The sequence below is a fragment of the Crinia signifera genome, chromosome 1 (assembly GCF_055691185.1).
Source record: "Crinia signifera chromosome 1, ASM5569118v1, whole genome shotgun sequence".
NCBI classification, from domain to species: Eukaryota; Metazoa; Chordata; class Amphibia; order Anura; family Myobatrachidae; genus Crinia; species Crinia signifera.
The window spans coordinates 391765233-391785952 of NC_139217.1; the positions used below are offsets into that span (position 1 = coordinate 391765233).

Consider the following 20720-nt stretch of genomic DNA (forward strand, 5'->3'; position numbering starts at 1 on the left):
GCCAACAGGCGGTATTTTATACCCTACCATCCACTAGAGTGCGGAGGGAAAATAAAATAGTGTGCTGAGGGTATCGAGGCACCGTTCCTGAAGCACAGGAAGTGCAGCGAGCCATGCGAGGGGGTGCGGTGCACCGATACAGTGTCGACATTCGGGACACAAAACGTGAAAAATCCATGTCAACCTTCTGACTGTCGACCCTTCCCCATGTCGACCTAGACCCATGTCGACCTTTTGAGGGTGTTGACCTAAGGCCCGTCAACCTTCAGTGGTCGACCTGATGAATGTCGACCTATTGAAGCCAACCCAATAGAAGTTACTGTGCTATATAAGAACCTGTTAATAGTAACAGTCATTTATTTATTAACAGGTTCTTATATAGCGCACACATATTCTGCAGCGCTTTACAGAGAATATTTGAACATTCACATCAGTCCCTGCCCCAGTGGAGCTTACAATCTATATTCCCTACCACATGTACACTCACACAGACATTCTAGGGTTAATTTTGTTCGGAGCCAAATAGCCTACCAGTATATATTTGGATTGTGGGAGGAAACCGGAGTACCTAGAGAAAACCCACGCAAGCACGGGGAGAATATATAAACTCCGCACAGTTAGGGCCATGGTGGGAATTGAACCCATGACACCAGTGCTGTGAGGCAGTAATGCTAACCATCACACCATCCGTACTGCCCCATCCCTACCCGTGACTGCAGTCATCACTGCACCCTTGCCTCAGCCCCATATCTGGTGCAGAAGATCCATCTGCCAACTGGCATAATTCTGTGTACACTGTATAGCCAGCGCCGGTTCCGGCAACAAGCTGTCTCTGTGTATTAGAGCTTTGAAATCCAATCTCATGCATCAGACTCCGGGAGCATAGTGCACTGTCCCAGGAGTCTCCCAAATAGACCAGGAGTGCGGATAAGTATGGAATACACAGCAGCCTTACAATGTAGATTCAATTACATCAACTCTAGGGGTCAGGTATGTTCTTATAGGACCTCATACAGACATGACAGAATATAAATTCCACAGAAATAACTAGAAGATAATTATTACACTTTTCATGAACAAATCAGTATGTGAGTGATTATACAACAGACATCAGGCAACATGAAGAAGCCGCATACCTGATCTGTCCTCATTCTGAGTGTCACATCTCCTGCAGAGCTCTGGAATTGTCTTCAGGGATGTTATGGAATACTGAAAAAGATAAATCAATATGGAATTGCTCTGTTATTATCTAACAAATTGTTGCCATAATGTACAGTATGTTCATAACAAGTAAGCTCTGGAATTAGAGTGTCGTAAAATGCATAGTAAAAGCAGGATCCGGGAATGTGCACTGACGGAAGAGAGCAACAACCATCCAGTCATACAGTCCATCAAGGTTAAACACTGTGTGAGCCATGTAGCTGCAGAACAATGTAATACAGAGAGACTCAGGAAGCAGAAGAGAACACAATTCAGTGCCTGGTGATTTTTGCTTTGAAAGTTTACATTAAGATACATAATTCTGTATATATACAAAATACTATAATTTCAGCAAAATTGAGTTAGTCCAATAAAACAGTATCATCTAAACCACATGCACAGAGATTGTGGCTCAGCGGTATTTCAATACAGCGCAAATATAGGCTAACATTTTTTCCTATACAAACACGAAATAGCATTGCTTATGGACACAGGCCCTTATTCTGGTTCACTCGCAAAGGCAAATTCCATCTCAAATGGACAAAACCATGTGCACTGCAGGTGGGGCAGATGTAACACGTGCAGAGAGAGTTAGATTTAGGTGAGTTATTTTGTTTCTGTGCAGGGTAAATACTGTCTGCTTAATTTTTACACTGCAATATAGATCTCACTTTGAAGTAAGACCCCCCACTCAAATCTAACTCTCTCTGCACAAGTTACATCTGCCCCACCTGCAGTGCACAAGGTTTTGTCCGTCTGAGAAGGAATTTGCCTCTGCGAGTGAACCAGAATATAAGGGCCACATAGACTGATTCAGACCTGATCAGTATTGTGGAAAGATAAAGAGAACTGCGAGTGGATAGCCGCCACCCAGACAGAAAGAAACCCTCGTGTAAATTTGCAGGAGAATTGGAAAACTATTGCAGATCGCTATCCGCTCACAAATCCATATGCAATTTCTGTACCACTGACTGCTTTTCCAGTCTGTGCAAATGTGAGTAGCTCTGACCCTCCCACAAATCTGCGACTGAGACAGCCTGGTCAAGCTCAGAGCTGACATCACAGACCCTCCCTTAAAATGTCTGGGTATGCAATGCGTTATTCTGGCACTCCCAGAAAATGGCAACTGTTTATCCCTATAGATTGTAAGCTTGCAGCAGGGCTCTCCTACCTCCAAGTCTGTCTGTTGTTACCCAGTTTGTTTTATCACTGTCTACTATTGTAAAGCGCAAAGGAATCTGCTGCGCTATATAAGAAACTGTAAATAAACAAATAATAAATAAACTGTCCTCCCTCAAACGCTGACTTCCCATCAATCAACCTCCAGCCAAATTGCGTTTATGATCTACAAGCATTTTCTTTTGCTATTTGGCCTCGTGCATCCATAATGGTACGTTATGGTGTCAAACCACGGGACTATGTAAAAGCCGGACCCGGACTAGACTCCGGACCGCCGGACAGGACATCAAAATCTGCAGTCCGGAGCTTGTATGGTCCGGTCCGGGTGGTGTCCTGTTCGGGGGGTGTCTTGTCCGGGGGGTCCCTGTGATAGCTATCACCAGGGACATGGGGGAGGGGAGATTACAGCCTCCCCGTGTGGTCCGGACCGTCCGGTTTTTGCTACATGCCCGGACCATACACAGAGACTTTATTCTACCCCTCCTCCTCTACCTGGTGACAGGTGTAACAGGCAGCACCCCCGGACAGGACACCCCCGGACAGGACACCCCCCGGACCGGACGCTACATGCTCCAAAATGCAGAGTTTGATGTGTGGTCCGGCGGTCCGGGGGTTTTGTCCTGGTCCGGTTTTTACCCATACCCTCAAACCACTCCTTTCCTCTCCCCAATCCCATGCCAATGGCATGCTATGCAAATGAATGGGATGAGGACAAGCCAGTAACCTTCTCATAAACTCAGCTACAACCACCTCCATCCATTTCTGTATTTTTTTTTAAAAATGCAGTGGAAAGGAATAGTCTTTTAATATCAACATAGAAGTGATGGCCACTAAGTGTTGCTAACAAGCTGCAAACATGGCCAATTCTGAGACACAATGAGCGATGTAGCCACTACCGTAATTCTAGGTGATGTTAGCTGCAGAACCCTTCAACTGCCTGAGAACTGAAACCCCCCTTAAAGGAGCCCCTTTGCATACTTTTCAGCAGCAATTCTACACCCATTTCTGTATGACCCACAAATAACGTGTGTGCAGATTAAGACTGTGGTTGCCCAGTTTATTTTACCCTTTCCACAGCATACTTTGTAGTGTTCTGGTCTGTGTGATTCATACACTACATGCTGGAGATCAGACAGCATATTCAAACAAACATTCCTGTGGAGCCAGACTTAAGCCAAACATGCACTTTTTAGACCTAATCACATTTTTTTTTTAAACAAAAAGGAATGGCATATAGCCGAAGATGTAGTTTTGGGCCCAACATCTAAAGTTAGTTACACACTGATGACCGGAACGAGGATCGGGCCAATGATTTTGCAGGGAGATATTTTCTGTCTTGACAGTGCGATTGGATAATCGTACTGTAGGTGCATGTTTGTGAGCAAGAATTCCCCAATTTATTGTCAGAACACATACACACTACACACAATAATCCTGTCAATCACCCCGTTATTGGTCCAGTAACTGTACAGTGTGTACCTAACTTAAAAGCGGTTAATTTGGAAACGTACAATTCAAATGATATTTTCTTGAACTGGGGAGAGAGAGGGTGTCTCTGTAATACTGGAAGTCCCTGCATTGCCCTAGGGCATTCAAAAAGAACGCAATGTAGCCATGAAATGTTTCCTTTATACACTTAAAAAGTGATAGCCATTCACAAAGCATCAGGAGACCTCATGTCTCTAGATCTTCACATTCATCATTATTATATAAACATTAAATAATAGTTAAATGGCCCATTATGAATACTATTTCAATTTCATTGACAACTGCAGTGTAAGTATGCCAGAACTAGAAATTATTTTTTTCCTCTTTTAAATGTTATGATGAATACGGCATTCAAAAACAAAAAATGAAAATATAAATGCAGAGCAATTCAAGCGATGCATAAATTGTACAAATAAAAGAATATTTTTAGCACATTGTATAATACGAAATAAAGAGAATAAAGCTGAACAGAGAAACCACAGAATGAGCCACATTAAAGACAAAGCTATTTATATTCAGGATTTATTGCAGCATTGATGAAAATGTTCTGTTGTTTCATACAGAAAATCCAGAGGGTTTGGTTGCATTCTGTTGGTTTATTCTTTCTATACTTATTTGTATTTATTAATGTGATTCGAGTTTTGTAACTGTTTTAATTTGAAAAACATCTCAATGCTTTATATCAGGGACGGGGAACCTCCGGCCCTCCAGCTGTTGTTGAACTACACATCCCAGCCCATGAGTGGCAGTCCATCCTCCGCCTCGCACTGACATATATACATGCACCGCCTCTCACATACATACAGCACCGCTATCATACATACATATACCGGCGCTCTCATACGTACACCATCACTTTCATACATACATACATACATAGTACTTCTGGGGCTGTGACCCATCCACCACTGTCTTGACAAAGGGCCCGCAGTGGCTCGAAACGTCGACATTCTGCTGTGAAACTCTGGTGATGTATTAAACTTTTATTGGCATTAAGATTGGAAGACTGGTGAGTGCTCTTTACATTGGACTTTATATTTGGCTGTACCCCCGGGACCACAAGCCTAAGTTGGCACCCCAGCAGTTGCTAATTGAAATTTGCGTGTGCTGGCCCTACAGAAATATACATACATAGGGGGTTATTCCGGTTCGTATGTTATTAACGTACGCCGGAGGATCTGGGATTTTTTTTATTTGCGCATGCGTACCTTCCGCAATGCGCAGGCGCGGCGACTTCACAACACTCACGGACGGGTCTTTCCGTGCGAAAAAACCTGTCCGCAAGAGTACGGTCATTGTGGGCGGCATAGGTGCGTGTTGAGGGGAGTGGCCGAAATAATGAGGGAAACTGGGCGTAAACATGGGCGTACACGGGGGTGTGCACAAAAAATGTACGGTGCTACTACCGCTCGATCGGCGAAAGCACCGTGCATTTCGGACACAAAACAGGCGGCCGCCACCGCCACCTCCAGACCACCCCTACAGATACCGCATGAGAGCGGACGCCTGGGTCTGCTAATTAACGCTGATTACTGGTCAAACACATACACCTGAATGTAATAAGCAATGCTGCAGTCCAAACCATTATTTCACTACCTGCAAGCCACACACAGCATTCAAACACATTGGAAGCTTATCTTTCTACACTTCTCTACACGTAAAGGTTGGTTTCATTTTAGCTAAGATTAATTTTAAGACCTGCTTATATATGCCAAGGTAGTTATTTTGTAACCATTTACACACATTCAGTAAGTGTTTTCATATACTTTAAACAGCAGCACACTCAATCTACACAAGTCGACATGTGTCAACCTTTTCACTCTTATACAAACATAGTTGTTTTAATTATGATAAAAATACATAAACCACATCTAACAGCTACAAGGATGTTTCAGCAATGTTTTAAGGCCATGGCCACTATTTAGTTAAAATGTATTTTTATTAGGGTGTTCATTAAGGTAGACAATTGAGGTAATAGAAAACAATAATTGATGAACAATTAGAATAATTCATTTAATTGGCTTAACCCCTTCCCGACATTTGACGTATATATACGTCATGGTCGGGAAGTACTTCCCGACACATGACGTATATATACGTCATGGCTGAAAACTGTCACTGCGTCTAGAGACGCAGTGACAGAGGGACAATGTCTGCTGTCCCTGACAGCAGACATGTCCCTGCGTGCCCGGGGGGGGCTGCGATGCCGCCCCCCCGTCGCCGATCACTGTGATTGGCTGTTCAGTGTGAACAGCCAATTACAGCGTTTTCTGTGTCACCGGCGAATAACGTTCGCCGGTGACATGGGATCGGAGGTGATTGGTGCTGTAAAGTACAGCACCAATCACCGTGGGGTGTAAGGGTGACACTGGTGTCACCCCACCTCACCCCGCCCGCCCCCAAAGGCCGTGATTGGTTCGTCGGACCGACGGACCAATCACAGCCATGGAGGGGGGTTTAAACTAACGGTGACTGCACTGCAGACGCCATTCCGGTCTGGAATTGCGTGCAGTGTGGTCACCGTGCCTGGCTGCCGCAGTATACTGACCTGATCCGTGCAAACCGTGCAAAATACTTACCTGATCACTGCCTGGATCTTGCTACTTGTGTTGTGCTGTGTTGTGCTGTGTTGTGCTGCTGCAGTTAGCTAGAGAGAGAGAGATAGAGAGAGATAGAGAGAGATAGAGAGAGATAGAGAGAGATAGAGAGGCCTAGTGACAGAGAGTGCTATATTTTGCTGCAGTGTAATAGAGTTATAGATAGAGAGAGAGATAGAGAGAGAGAGATAGAGAGATAGTGACAGATTGTGATATATATTTTTTATATAACTGACTGCTGCCCCCCCTTTTGTGCTGATCACTATATCTGAGGTGATCAGCAACTTTTTTGGGGGTGCAGGGGTTTGCTGCAGTGTCATAGAGTGATAGATAGTGAGAGATAGAGAGATAGAGAGAGAGAGTGATAGAGAGTGCTAAATTTTGTGTCTGCTGCCCCCGCCTTTTGTGCTGATCACTATATCTGAGGTGATCAGCAACTTTTTTGGGGGTGCAGGGGTTTGTAAATTCCTGTCAGTGCTGCAGTGTCATAGAGTGATAGATAGTGAGAGATAGAGAGAGAGAGTGATAGAGAGTGCTAAATTTTGTGTCTGCTGCCCCCGCCTTTTGTGCTGATCACTATATCTGAGGTGATCAGCAACTTTTTTGGGGGTGCAGGGGTTTGTTTTTTAAATTCCTGTCAGTGCTGCAGTGTCATAGAGTGATAGATAGTGAGAGATAGAGAGAGAGAGTGACAGAGAGTGATAGAGTGCTATATTTTGTGTCTGCAGGAAATATATACCTGCCAGTTGCACCAAAGGTTGTGCACCTGCTGCCCCTCACCTTTTTTTTTTTTTTTTAAAGGTTCTGTGGGTATTTTTACACACACTGTGATTTTGTGGGTGTCCTGTGGCCACTGTGCGCTGATCAGTGACGTACATCACTGATCAGCTTTTTCGGCACAGGGTTGATTTTTTTTTTTTTTTTTAAATAAATTCCTGTTGCCTTTGAGCGCTGTTCAGTGACGGTCGTTACTGACTAACATCTGTGCTCAATTTTTGGTGCAGGACCTTTTTTTTTTTTTTTTTTTTTAATAAATTCCTGTTGCCTTTGAGCGCTGTTCAGTGACGGTCGTTACTGACTAACATCTGTGCTCAATTTTTGGTGCAGGACCTTTTTTTTTTTTTTTTTTTTTTTCTGCACTACATACACACTACCTGGTTGAAATAAAGTTTGTACCCCCCCCTACACTATACACGTGTTGAAACATTTCACAACCACAAACACAAAAATAAAAATGGCATCCCAAAGGTCATCCCAAATGTCATCCCAGTCATCCAGAAGAATGTACTCAGCGGAGGAGGCATATGCCATGCTTGCCTCTGACAGTGACACAGACAGTGATGCAAGCGGGGAATTTGAAGGATTTGTGTTAACCTCATCTTCCTCCTCTAGTGATGAGGGACCCCCTCAAAGACGCCCCCGTAGAGCAGCTGAGACCCCCCCCCCAATGATTGATCCCGTATGGATCCCACCACCAGCCAATTTTGAGCCCCAGGTTCCTGAGTTTTTGGCCATCCCAGGAATCCAATTTGATTCCACAGGTCTCAGAGAAATTGACTTCTTCAAATTATTTTTCTCTGATGATTTTATAAATTTAATGGTGGACCAAACTAATTTATATGCCCAGCAGTTTATTGCTCAAAACCCCACGTCATCATTTGCTAGGTGGACCCCTGTAGATGCAGTAGAGATGATGGCGTTTTGGGGTCTGGTGTTTCATATGGGCATAGTAAAAAAGCCAGAAATTAGGCAATATTGGAGTACAGATGTTCTGTACAGCACCCCATTTTACCGTATGGCCATGACCCGGACTCGTTTTGAGATGATCCTTAAATTTCTGCATTACAGCGATAATGCACAGTGCCCACCCAGAGATGATCCCACCTTTGACCGGCTATTCAAAGTCAGGCCGGTCATTGATCATTTCAGCGCCAAATTTGAGGAGATGTACATCCCCCAACAATTCATTTGTGTGGACGAGTCCCTTTTACATTTTAAAGGAAGGGTTAAATTCCGCCAGTACCTTCCCAATAAGAGGGCAAGGTATGGCATAAAATTGTATAAACTGTGTGAAAGCACCTCAGGGTACACCCACAGGTTTAGGGTATATGAAGGGAAGGATTCAAGTATTGAACCGCCAGAATGCCCCCCCTCCCTCGTAGGTGTTAGTGGAAAAATTGTCTGGGATTTAGTGCACCCCTTCCTGGATAAAGGTTATCACCTCTATGTGGATAACTTTTACACTAGCATCCCCCTGTTTAAGGCCCTTGGTTCAAGAGGTACAGCAGCTTGCGGTACTGTGCGCAAGAACCAAAGAGGCCTCCCAAAAACGCACATTGCCCAAGTAATGAGAAGGGGTGAAAGCAGGGGAATATGCACTGAAAATATGTTGTTGGTCAAATATAAGGACAAGAGGGATGTCCTTATACTGACAACAATTCACGGAGACAGTACCACCTCCGTCCCTGTACGAGGTACCAGTACCCACACCTCAAAACCTAATTGTATCCTGGATTACAATAGGTACATGGGCGGAGTGGATCTTTCAGATCAGGTACTGAAGCCGTACAGTGCCCTGCGGAAAACAAAAATCTGGTACAAGAAGCTGGCCGTGTATATCATCCAGATGGCACTGTATAACGCTTACGTGCTATTCCGTTCTACCGGCCAGAGGGGGACATTTATGCACTTTCAAGAGGAAGTCATAAAGGGCCTGATATTTGGGAACCAGCAGGCAGAGGGCCCCAGTACTTCTAGTACTGGCCCCCGTATTGTACCAGGGCAGCATTTTCCCAACGAAATCCCCTCCACTGCAAAAAAGGGCAGGACACAAAAAAGGTGCAAAGTTTGTTATAAAAGGGGAATAAGAAAGGAAACTATTTTCCACTGTGAAACTTGCCCTGACAAACCCGGCCTTTGCATAAAGGAGTGTTTTAAAATATACCACACATCTATGGATTATTAGGTCCATCAATTCACCGTGCATCGGGGGTCTTGCTAATGCCACATAGCACCCACCATTCATTCCACCTGAATCTGAGCCGCAAAATCCAAAAATCACTCCTTCCCTTCTGAGTCCTGCCATGCACCCAACTGGTATTTTTTGGTCACATATGAGGCATTGCCATACTCGGGAGAAATTGGGGCATATATTTTGGGGTGCTTTTTCTCCTTCAAACCTTGTGAAAATGAAAAATTTTGAGCCAGAACTGCATTTTTGTGTAAAAAAATGTAATTTTGCCCAGTTGTATCAAAATTGGTGAAACCCCTGGGGGTTTGAAATGTACATTATACCCCTAGATGAATTCCCTGAGTGGTGTAGTTTGCAAAATGGGGTTACTTGTGGGGGGTTCCACTGTATTGGTGCTTGGGGGGTCTTGCTAATGCGACATAGCACCCACCATCATTCCACCAGAATTTGTGCTGCAAAATCCAAATATCACTCCTTCCCTTCTGAGTCCTGCCACTTTTTGGTCACACATGAGGCATTGCCGTACTCGGGAGAAATTGGGGCACAGATTTTGGGGTGCTTTGTCTCCTTCATTCCTTGTGAAAATGAAAAATTTTGAGCCAGAACTGCATTTTTGTGTAAAAAAATGTAATTTTTCATTTTCACTGCCCACTTGTATCAAAATTGGTGAAACCCCTGGGGGTTTGAAATGTACACTATACCCCTAGATGAATTCCCTGAGGGGTGTAGTTTGCAAAATGAGGTGACTTGTGGGGGGGTTCCACTGTATTGGTGCAACATAGCACCCACCATTCATTCCACCAGAATCTGTGCTGCAAAATCCAAAAATCACTCCTTCCCTTCTGAGTCCTGCCATGCACCCAACTGGTATTTTTTGGTCACATGTGAGGCATTGCCGTACTCGGTAGAAATTGGGGCACAGATTTTGGGGTGCTTTTTCTCCTTCATACCTTCTGAAAATGAAAAATTTTGAGCCAGAACTGCATTTTTGTGTAAAAAATGTAATTTTTCATTTTCACTGCCCACTTGTATCAAAATTGGTGAAACCCCTGGGGGTTTGAAATGTACACTATACCCCTAGATGAATTCCCTGAGGGGTGTAGTTTGCAAAATGGGGTGACTTGTGGGGGGGTTCCACTGTATTGGTGCTTGGGGGGTCTTGCTAATGCGACATAGCACCCACCAAAATTCCACCAGAATCTGAGCTGCAAAATCCAAAAATCACTCCTTCCCTTCTGAGTCCTGCCATGCACCCAACTGGTATTTTTTGGTCACATGTGAGGCATTGCCGTACTCGGGAGAAATTGGGGCACAGATTTTGGGGTGCTTTTTCTCCTTCATACCTTCTGAAAATGAAAAATTTCGAGCCAGAACTGCATTTTTGTGTAAAAAATGTAATTTTTCATTTTCACTGCCCACTTGTATCAAAATTGGTGAAACCCCTGGGGGTTTGAAATGTACACTATACCCCTAGATGAATTCCCTGAGGGGTGTACTTTGCAAAATGGGGTGACTTGTGGGGGGGTTCCACTGTATTGGTGCTTGGGGGGTCTTGCTAATGCGACATAGCACCCACCAAAATTCCACCAGAATCTGAGCTGCAAAATCCAAAAATCACTCCTTCCCTTCTGAGTCCTGCCATGCACCCAACTGGTATTTTTTGGTCACATGTGAGGCATTGCCGTACTCGGGAGAAATTGGGGCACATATTTTGGGGTGCTTTTTCTCCTTCATACCTTCTGAAAATGAAAAATTGTGAGCCAGAACTGCATTTTTGTGTAAAAAAATGTAATTTTTCATTTTCACTGCCCACTTGTATCAAAATTGGTGAAACCCCTGGGGGTTTGAAATGTACACTATACCCCTAGATGAATTCCCTGAGGGGTGTACTTTGCAAAATGGGGTGACTTGTGGGGGGGTTCCACTGTATTGGTGCAACATAGCACCCACCATTCATTCCACCAGAATCTGTGCTGCAAAATCCAAAAATCACTCCTTCCCTTCTGAGTCCTGCCATGCACCCAACTGGTATTTTTTGGTCACATGTGAGGCATTGCCGTACTCGGGAGAAATTGGGGCACAGATTTTGGGGTGCTTTTTCTCCTTCATACCTTCTGAAAATGAAAAATTTTGAGCCAGAACTGCATTTTTGTGTAAAAAAATGTAATTTTTCATTTTCACTGCCCACTTGTATCAAAATTGGTGAAACCCCTGGGGGTTTGAAATGTACACTATACCCCTAGATGAATTCCCTGAGGGGTGTAGTTTGCAAAATGGGGTGACTTGTGGGGGGGTTCCACTGTATTGGTGCTTGGGGGGTCTTGCTAATGCGACATAGCACCCACCAAAATTCCACCAAAATCTGAGCTGCAAAATCCAAAAATCACTCCTTCCCTTCTGAGTCCTGCCATGCACCCAACTGGTATTTTTTGGTCACATGTGAGGCATTGCCGTACTCGGGAGAAATTGGGGCACAGATTTTGGGGTGCTTTGTCTCCTTCATACCTTCTGAAAATGACAAATTTGGAGCCAGAACTGCATTTTTGTGTAAAAAAAATAATTTTTCATTTTCACTGCCCAGTTTTACCACAATTGGTGAAACCCCTGGGGGTTTGAAATGTACACTATACCCCTAGATGAATTCCCTGAGGGGTGTAGTTTGCAAAATGGGGTCACTTGTGGGGGGGTTCCTAACTTTTAGCATCTTATGGTGCCTAGAAACTTACATGGTGCCTAAAAAATAATCTCATAAAAAGGAGGCTCCAAAATCAAGTAGGTGCTCCTTCTATTATGAAGCCTGTGGTTTGGTCACCGTGCACACTAGGGCCACATATAGGATATTTATGAAAACAAAAGAATTGGGGGAATCAATTTTTAGTCACATTTCTCTAGTAAAATGTACTGTGTTCCTTAGAAAAATGTATTAAAATTGCAAATCTGCAAAAAAAAAGAAATTTTGAAATTTCACCTACACTTTGTTTTAATTCCTGTGAAACACCTAAAGGGTTAACAAACTTCCAAAATGCTGTTTTGAATACTGTGAGGGGTGCAGTTTTTTGAAATGGCATCATTTATGGGGGTGTCTCACATACAAGTCCCTCAAAGTCACATCAGAACTGAACTGGTCCCTAAAAAAATCAGTGTTTGAAATTTTCTTGAAAATTTGAGAATTTGCTATTCATATTGTAAGCCTCCTAGTGTCCCAAAAAATTAAAAGGAAGTTGAAATAATGATGTCAACATAAAGTAGACATATGGTCTATGTTAGTTATTCACTATTTTGAGTGGTAAGATTATTTGTCTCACAAGCAGAAAATTTAACATTTTGCAAATCGCTAAATTTTCCATTTTTTCACGATATTTTGGTATTTTTCACAAAAAAACACAGACTGTATTGACGAAAATTTACCACTAACTTGAAGTACAATGTGTCACGAGAAAACAATCTCAAAATCACTGGGATAAGTAAAAGCAAAAAAAAGTTATCCCCACTTAAGTGAGACATGTCAGATTTGAAAAAAATGGCTCTGTCAGGAACGCAAAAACTAGCTCTGTCAGGAAGGGGTTAATCATAGTTGAAAGGCTAGATTAGCAGGGCCATATATGTGAAGGGTATGCCAGCGTGCACGGTGGCGAACGCTCAGATAGCCGTAAGATGTCGGTGTGAAAACGGACGAGACCCGGCCGTATACGGTGGCGTACGCTCTGTTGTACGCCAGTTGTCGGTGTCTAAGAGGAAATCCGTCCGTGTACGATGGCGTACACTTAAGTGTACGCCACTCCCCTTTGTCTGTGTTTGTGACCATCCGTATGCGGATGTTTTGTGGGTGGACTTTCGCTTAACGTCCACGTACGGGAAACGTACGGTGATACGGAACGTACGTACGTTTGGCCGGCCGAACCAGAATAAGGTCCATACTCTGGCAATCTCATACATACATACATTCATACATACATGCTGTTCTCATACATACTGTACATACTGTACATACACTGCTGCTCTCATACATAGTGTACACACGCAGTTGCTCACATACACAGAGGCGTAGGGAGGGCGGAGCCACCGGAGCTCATGCTCCGGGTGCTGATTGGTCGAATGGCACCGCCGGCCCGCCCCCCCTCCGCAAATGATACCTGCAGTATAATAACGATAATAACGGTTAGCGTGCGCCGGCGGCTTCCCTGCCCTACCTGGCGCCTGTCTCCGTCCTGCCCTGCTCGCCTGGTCCCTGCCGCCAAGCGTCACGGACGGTGAGTCCGGGCGGTGGGCTGACAATCCTCAGGCTCTGTCTTCTCTAAATTGCTGCTGCTGCTCGGTCCAGCTTCCGGGCAGCACAGCGTAGCAGGCAGCACTAAAGACTCCTCCCAGAGTCACTTGCCTCTGCTACGCAGAGTGACTCCCTCCCTCCTCCCTGGCTACAGCAGCGTCATCAGCCTTCCCAAGTGCTGGCTGTAGCCTGGAGGAGGAGAAGGTGTTCTGCTGCCGCGCGTGTCGCCCTGTTATGCCATTATTGAAGGTGGATTTTTATTTTAGTTTTTTATACAGCTAATTAATGTTTTTAAAAATAAACATAGTAATAAACTTGGGGTTTGGGGGATTCGTGGGGCCCGGGGGAGGGGAGGGTGGTGTGGGGGGGGGGGGGGGGAGAGAATCTCTCTGGCTTCTGCTGCCACCCCGGCCCTGCTGTGTGCTGTATATATCTTTATTTTTTATCTGTATATATATTTATTTACAGCTGTCAGCATCTTATATAGCACAGCAGATTCCATCAGTGTCTTGTATAGCGCAGCAGATTCCATTACAGCGTTTTATATAGCGCAGAAGGTTCCGTTACAATGTCTTATATAGCGCAGCAGATTCCGTCAGTGTCTTATATAGCGCAGCAGATTCCGTTACAGTGTCTTATATAGCGCAGCAGATTCCGTTACAGTGTCTTATACAGCGCAGCAGATTCCGTCAGTGTCTTATATAGCGCAGCAGATTCCGTTACAGTGTCTTATATAGCGCAGCAGATTCCGTTACAGTGTCTTATACAGCGCAGCAGATTCCGTCAGTGTCTTATATAGTGCAGCAGATTCCGTTATAGCGTCTTATATAGCGCAGCAGATTCCGTTACAGTGTCTTATATAGCGCAGCAGATTCCGTTATAGCGTCTTATATAGCGCAGCAGATTCCGTTATAGCGTCTTATATAGCGCAGCAGATTCCGTTACAGCGTCTTATATAGCGCAGCAGATTCCGTTACAGTGTCTTATATAGAGCAGCAGATTCCGTTACAGCGTCTTATATAGCGCAGCAGATTCCGTTACAGCGTCTTATATAGCGCAGCAGATTCTGTTACAGCGTCTTATATAGCGCAGCAGATTCCGTTACAGCGCCTTATATAGCGCAGCAGATTCCATTACAGCATCTTATATAGCGCAGCAGATTCCAGTACAGCATCTTATATTGTGCAGCAGATTCCGTTAGTGTCTTATATAGCGCAACAGATTCCGTTACAGCGCCTTATATAGCGCAGCAGATTCCGTTACAGTGTCTTATATAGCACAGCAGATTCCGTTACAGTGTCTTATATAGCGCAGCAGATTCCGTTACAGCGCCTTATATAGCGCAGCAGATTCCATTACAGCATCTTATATAGCTCAGCAGATTCCAGTACAGCGTCTTATATAGCGCAGCAGATTCCGTTAGTGTCTTATATAGCGCAGCAGATTCCGTTACATCGCCTTATATAGCGCAGCAGATTCCATTACAGCATCTTATATAGCGCAGCAGATTCCAGTACAGCGTCTTATATTGCGCAGCAGTTTCCGTTACTGTCTTATATAGCGCAGAAGATTCCGTTACAGCGCCTTATATATCGCAGCAGATTCCGTTACAGTGTCTTATATAGCGCAGCATATTCCAGTACAGCGTCTTATATAGCGCAGCAGATTCCGTTAGTGTCTTATATAGCGCAGCAGATTCCGTTACAGCACCTTATATACCGCAGCAGATTCCGTTACAGCGTCTTATATAGCGCAGCAGATTCCATTACATCGCCTTATATAGCGCAGCAGATTCCATTACAGCATCTTATATAGCGCAGCAGATTCCAGTACAGCGTCTTATATAGCGCAGCAGATTCCGTTAGTGTCTTATATAGCGCAGCAGATTCCGTTACAGCACCTTATATACCACAGCAGATTCCGTTACAGCGTCTTATAATGCGCAGCAGATTTCATTACAGCGTCTTATATGGCGCAGCAGATTCCGTTACAGTGTCTTATATAGCGCAGCAGATTCCGTTACAGTGTCTTATATAGCGCAGCAGATTCCGTTACAGTGTCTTATATAGCGCAGCAGATTCCGTTACAGTGTCTTATATATTTCAAATGTAACATGCCAACACATGTTAGCCACGCCCCCAATTCATTATCGGGGGGGGGGGGGGGGGGAAATATGCACTTGCTCCGGGCACCATGGCACCTAGCTACACCGCTGCACATACATACTGTACACACACACTGCTGCTCACATACACACATACACTGCTGCTCTCATACATACATTGCTGCTCACATACATACTCTACGCACACTGCTGCTCTCATATATACATTCATGCACCCACCGCCACTCTCATATATATATGCATTCATAAACTCCCTCTCTTATAGCAATACAATCATATATACATCGACACACCTCATCCAGCTCCATATATATATATATATATATATATATATATATACATAAATAAAACACCAACATCCCCTCTCCCCAACAATACTACAAAATGGCTCCATACACAATTATAATCACCAGCTACCCCCATTACAACATTAGTGAGGCTACATATGTATATACAAACCCCCCACCCATGCCCTCCGCATTCTCACTGATACCACTTTCCCCAGGTGGTGACTTCATTCAGCCACTACTCCGGGGCTCAGTGTGCAAGAAAGGCCCGGATCCTTACCGCTGGGCTGGCAGCCTGCTACCATCTTATATTCTGTATTGCTGCAATAATTTGTAATCAGCGGCCGCCGGCCAGCAGTCTCGTGTCTTTGGCTGTCTAGCTGATTCGGTGCGATGTAACTTTACTGCAGTGTAATATAAATGTCCCGGGGCACTCTGTAGCGGCCTCCTGCACTAGCCATGTCCTCAGTGCAGGAGGCCGGCGGCCATGTTTGTGGAGACCAGTCGGAGACTGGTCAGCCGTGGCTGCAGCAGCAGCCTCAGAACAAGGCGGCCTGCACTCAAAATCGATTGAGCGGCCCAGGGGAGCACATGGCACAGCCCTGCAACAGTTTTAGTATGGCCAAAAGCAAAACTGTAGCAGGGCATGCTGGGATGTGCAGTTCAATAACAGCTGGAGGCCCATCCCTGCTTTATAATATTTATATCACTTGCAGCACAATGTGCTGCACCATGTTGTAAGAATTTGATTATTATTATTCATTTTGTTATAAGGCGCCACAAGTGTTTTGCAGCGCCGTACAAAGGAACAGTACATGGAGACAAACCTTAACATTACAGTAAATGAATGGTAAAATTTACAGGTAAAATGAATGTAGACCTAGGGACAGTAACCCACCTAGGGCTGACTCTGCTTACAAACCCTAATTCATTGTACAGAATACATGTGTACTATACAGGAACATTATTTAGATATACTATGTTACTGCGAATATTATAAGTAAGATGCAGAACACATAAATTTGCATACCATCCTTCTTTATTGCTCTTTAAGTAAAGTGATTTATTTAGGATGTAGCAGTTAGAGTCAACAAAGTACAAAGAGAGAAACATAGTGTAAAAGCTGTGGAATCATTGGGCACAATATACAAGGGTGGGTCAATAAGTACCTGTGTTTGAAAGTTGAGGAAAGCTGAGGAAAGTTGGTATTACTATCGTGTACTTTCAAACAACACCATACCAAATTTCAGACTGATTCATAGGTTAGTTTTATCCCACCACAACAATGCACCAGCTCCCCCATCTGAAATTGTTGTGGCCAAATTGCATGAATTGCGCTAAGAATTGTTGCCGCATCCACTGCAGTCACCCGACTTGGCTCCCTGCGACGTCTTTCTGTTCCCTAACCTGAAAACGTGGCTTACGGGAAAACGAGGAGGTCATTGTCGAGACAGAAGCCTACATGAGTTTGAGAAATCATATTTATTAGAGGGTTTAAAGAAATGGCAGGGATGTTGGGAAAAGTCTGTATTGCTGTGAAAGGAGATTATGTTGAAAAATAAATATAAAATTTGGGAAAAATGTTCCTCTTCATTCTTAACACGGGTACTTATTGTGTATAATATAGGGCCTTATTCTAGTTCACTCTTTCTGACAAAATCCTTCTTAGATGGACAAAACCATGTGCACTGCAGGGGGGCAGATGTAAAATGTGCAGAAAGAGTTACATTTGGGTGAGTTAATTTGTTTCTGTGCAGGGTAAATACTGGCTGCTTTATTTTTACACTGTAATATAGATCTCACTTTGAAGTAAAACCCCACCCAAATCTAATTCTCATTGCACAAGTAACATCTGCCCCACCTGCAGTGCACATGGTTTTGTCCATCTAAGAAGAATTTTGTCAGAAAGAGTGAACTAGAATAACCCCCATAGTGTGGAATATCTATATTCAGTGCCTGCACCACCCCTAGGCAGCTTTAGGCATTTGCCTAGGGCGCCGGCCACTGGAGGGCGGTAATGAGCTGCCTGGAGGAGCAGCAGCAGCAACAGGAAGGGTCCTGACTCCCGCTGGTGCCGAGGAGAGCAGGAGGAAAGCACCGTCCTGGCAGCAGGTGAGTGAGCCTACCCCCGCCCCTGGAGCCCGCCCATGTATAGCGGCCGCACTGACCCCCCTGGAGCTGCGTCCATCGCCGCATCTCTAACCCCTTCCCGCCTGGAGGCAGATGCTGTATTACACATGCCGCATCTCCCTCCAACAACTGCCCCCGCCCTCCCATGGAGCGAGATGCTGCGGCCGCATCTCCCCACCCCGGCGGGTGAGCGCCGGGGCGCTCCGGTGCCTTGCACCGGCACTGTCTATATTCACTCCTTCCAAGGCAAATAATATGCAAGCTTCATGTCTGCTTCATGGGAACTACATGTTATCTAGAGAGGCAATTATCTCATTATGAGGACAACTCGTGACTATTAATACAAAATCATCTACATCTGGAGTCTGTATTCTAATAACAATAATAGCTCTTGTGTCTTAGCCAGAAGGTTTATTCAGTTAGAACTTGATTTTTTCCGCCTCTTTACTAATTCTTCTGGGAAAGTTGTTGATATATATCTTTCTACTGCACATACATTTTGTACCATTAAATACATTATATGGTTAAATGTCCTGAAGTTCTGTAAGTCATAGGAATATACCTGCCAATGTAATGAATGCTATAGAAGATGTGTTCCTATGTAGTATTAAAAAAAGTAATAAAAAACAAGTATATCAAAAATATATGATGCAACATACGACAAAAACTAGACAGTCTACTGTAAAGCTACACAGAGCCCATGGCCAGTTCGATCCTTACTGTGCTGCACATACTGTACATGTTACATTACTTATCCAAATTGGTCATGATGACACATGATGACACTATTCAGTGCAAATCCTGTCTTTGGGCACAATTCAGACCTGCTTGCTAGGCTGCCTGTGACACGTTCGCTCCCAGGGAAAAAGGGCACTTTATAAATTATTATTATTATTATTATTAAAATTACCCCAGCAGTTGCCCTTGAGAGTACCCCCTGAAGAACCCACACCGTTGCCAACTATGATTTTACTATAAAGTGGCCTAAAAGGCTATAGTGGAAATGGACAAATGTCTGTTTCAACCAATCAGCTTCTAGATAGCATTTATAAAGTACTTCTATAAAATGGTAAATAGAAGCTGATTGCTACGGACTACTAATCAACCTTATCTCTCTTTAGATGGTTAGCTACATTTCGCCCAATGATTGGCCTCGTGTCAGTTACAGGTTCAGACCAGCTGAGAGGCAGATCAAGCTACAGTATAGCTTCAGGTATATCTCACTATCATATTCTGCCGAGTCTCATTTCTGTGATTGCTTCTTGCATTTCAATTGACATTCTCTGAGAACTTACTGTGCATAGGTTGGAACATATTGCCCCAAGTGAAAATAGCAAACCAGTTTATTAACAAAAGCCGTTTCTAATAAAAATAAGTCTATGCCCACAAGGCTTTCTCGGGAACATTTCTAAATTATTGGTGCACAGACGAAAAAGGTGCTGCTCCACAACCAATAAGCCATTTATCATAGGGTGAACATTAGTAGAGACAGTTTTGATGAATGTGATAGACCAGGGCTGAAGACACGCCAAGAGACGGCTTAACGTACATGTACTGCATCAGCATATTGTTAATCACACACAGAGCAGAACATTTGCAATGTGTTTGAGATGTGCCATTTTCTTTTTCTTACTCGTTCAGGCTTTCCAACAAATTTGAATCGTGTACAAAACTATTTTTGCATTTACGCTGCCTTTGAAATGACCTGTAGATTTCATCTTTCATCATTCCAAAATCAAGAAAAATAAATAAATAAACAGGTCGTGAAAGTTTTATCAAAACCGTAAGGCATACTTTTTCAGGTTCAGCTAGGGAAGTTCAGAATCTTGGCCTGGAACTGCTCTTATTACAAGCATGTCTGCCAGAAGCAAATGATCTGATGATATCACAACCTTCTTGTGTGTCTGTGCTGTGGAACAGAGCAGCATTGACTATAGCATATTCCCAGCACTGTGAGTTCCCTTTCACTGACCGCAATGCCAAATTTTTTCAACAACAAATAGTAATGTGATTTTTTCCCTTGACCACTGTCCTTGGTAATTGTTTATGCAATAGAACGACGGAACTCTTAACCTTCCACTGCAAGTTGTCCGGCATCATGTCTATATAAGATGGATTAATATCAAATAAATGGGGTAATTTATAAATTACCAATTAGGGGCTTGTTCCTCCAGTTGTCCACATGATCGCTCTCTTCCGAAAATGATGAAATTTACCAAGCTAGTGTTGTCCTCCACTAAATAAAGTGATTATTCAGCAAGGCCTAAAGACATTTAGTTATTTAAAACTAATAGAACCCAGGGTGATCCACTTTGTTAGCACACAGCATCTTGGATCTTGGCAGTATACTTTCTTGTACAGAATGGACTGTGGTAGGAGTAATGCTGTGGAAGCTGAATTGGCACTGGAGTTAAGTTTCCAACAGCATTATCTGTGAACGGAGATGTTATCAACGCAATAGGGGCTATCCTATTAG

General features: G+C 43.9%; 1 protein-coding gene across 4 annotated transcripts in view; it reads right to left on the reverse strand.

The window, feature by feature from the left end:
- Positions 1–20720, reverse strand: part of SNCAIP (synuclein alpha interacting protein) — a 226655-nt gene that overhangs the window by 94001 nt on the left and 111934 nt on the right. For all 4 annotated transcript variants that reach the window (XM_083151590.1, XM_083151589.1, XM_083151588.1 and 1 more), the window contains one exon: positions 1137–1209. In XM_083151590.1, the coding sequence (XP_083007716.1) occupies positions 1137–1209 (73 nt within the window). The remainder of the gene's footprint in view (positions 1–1136; positions 1210–20720) is intronic.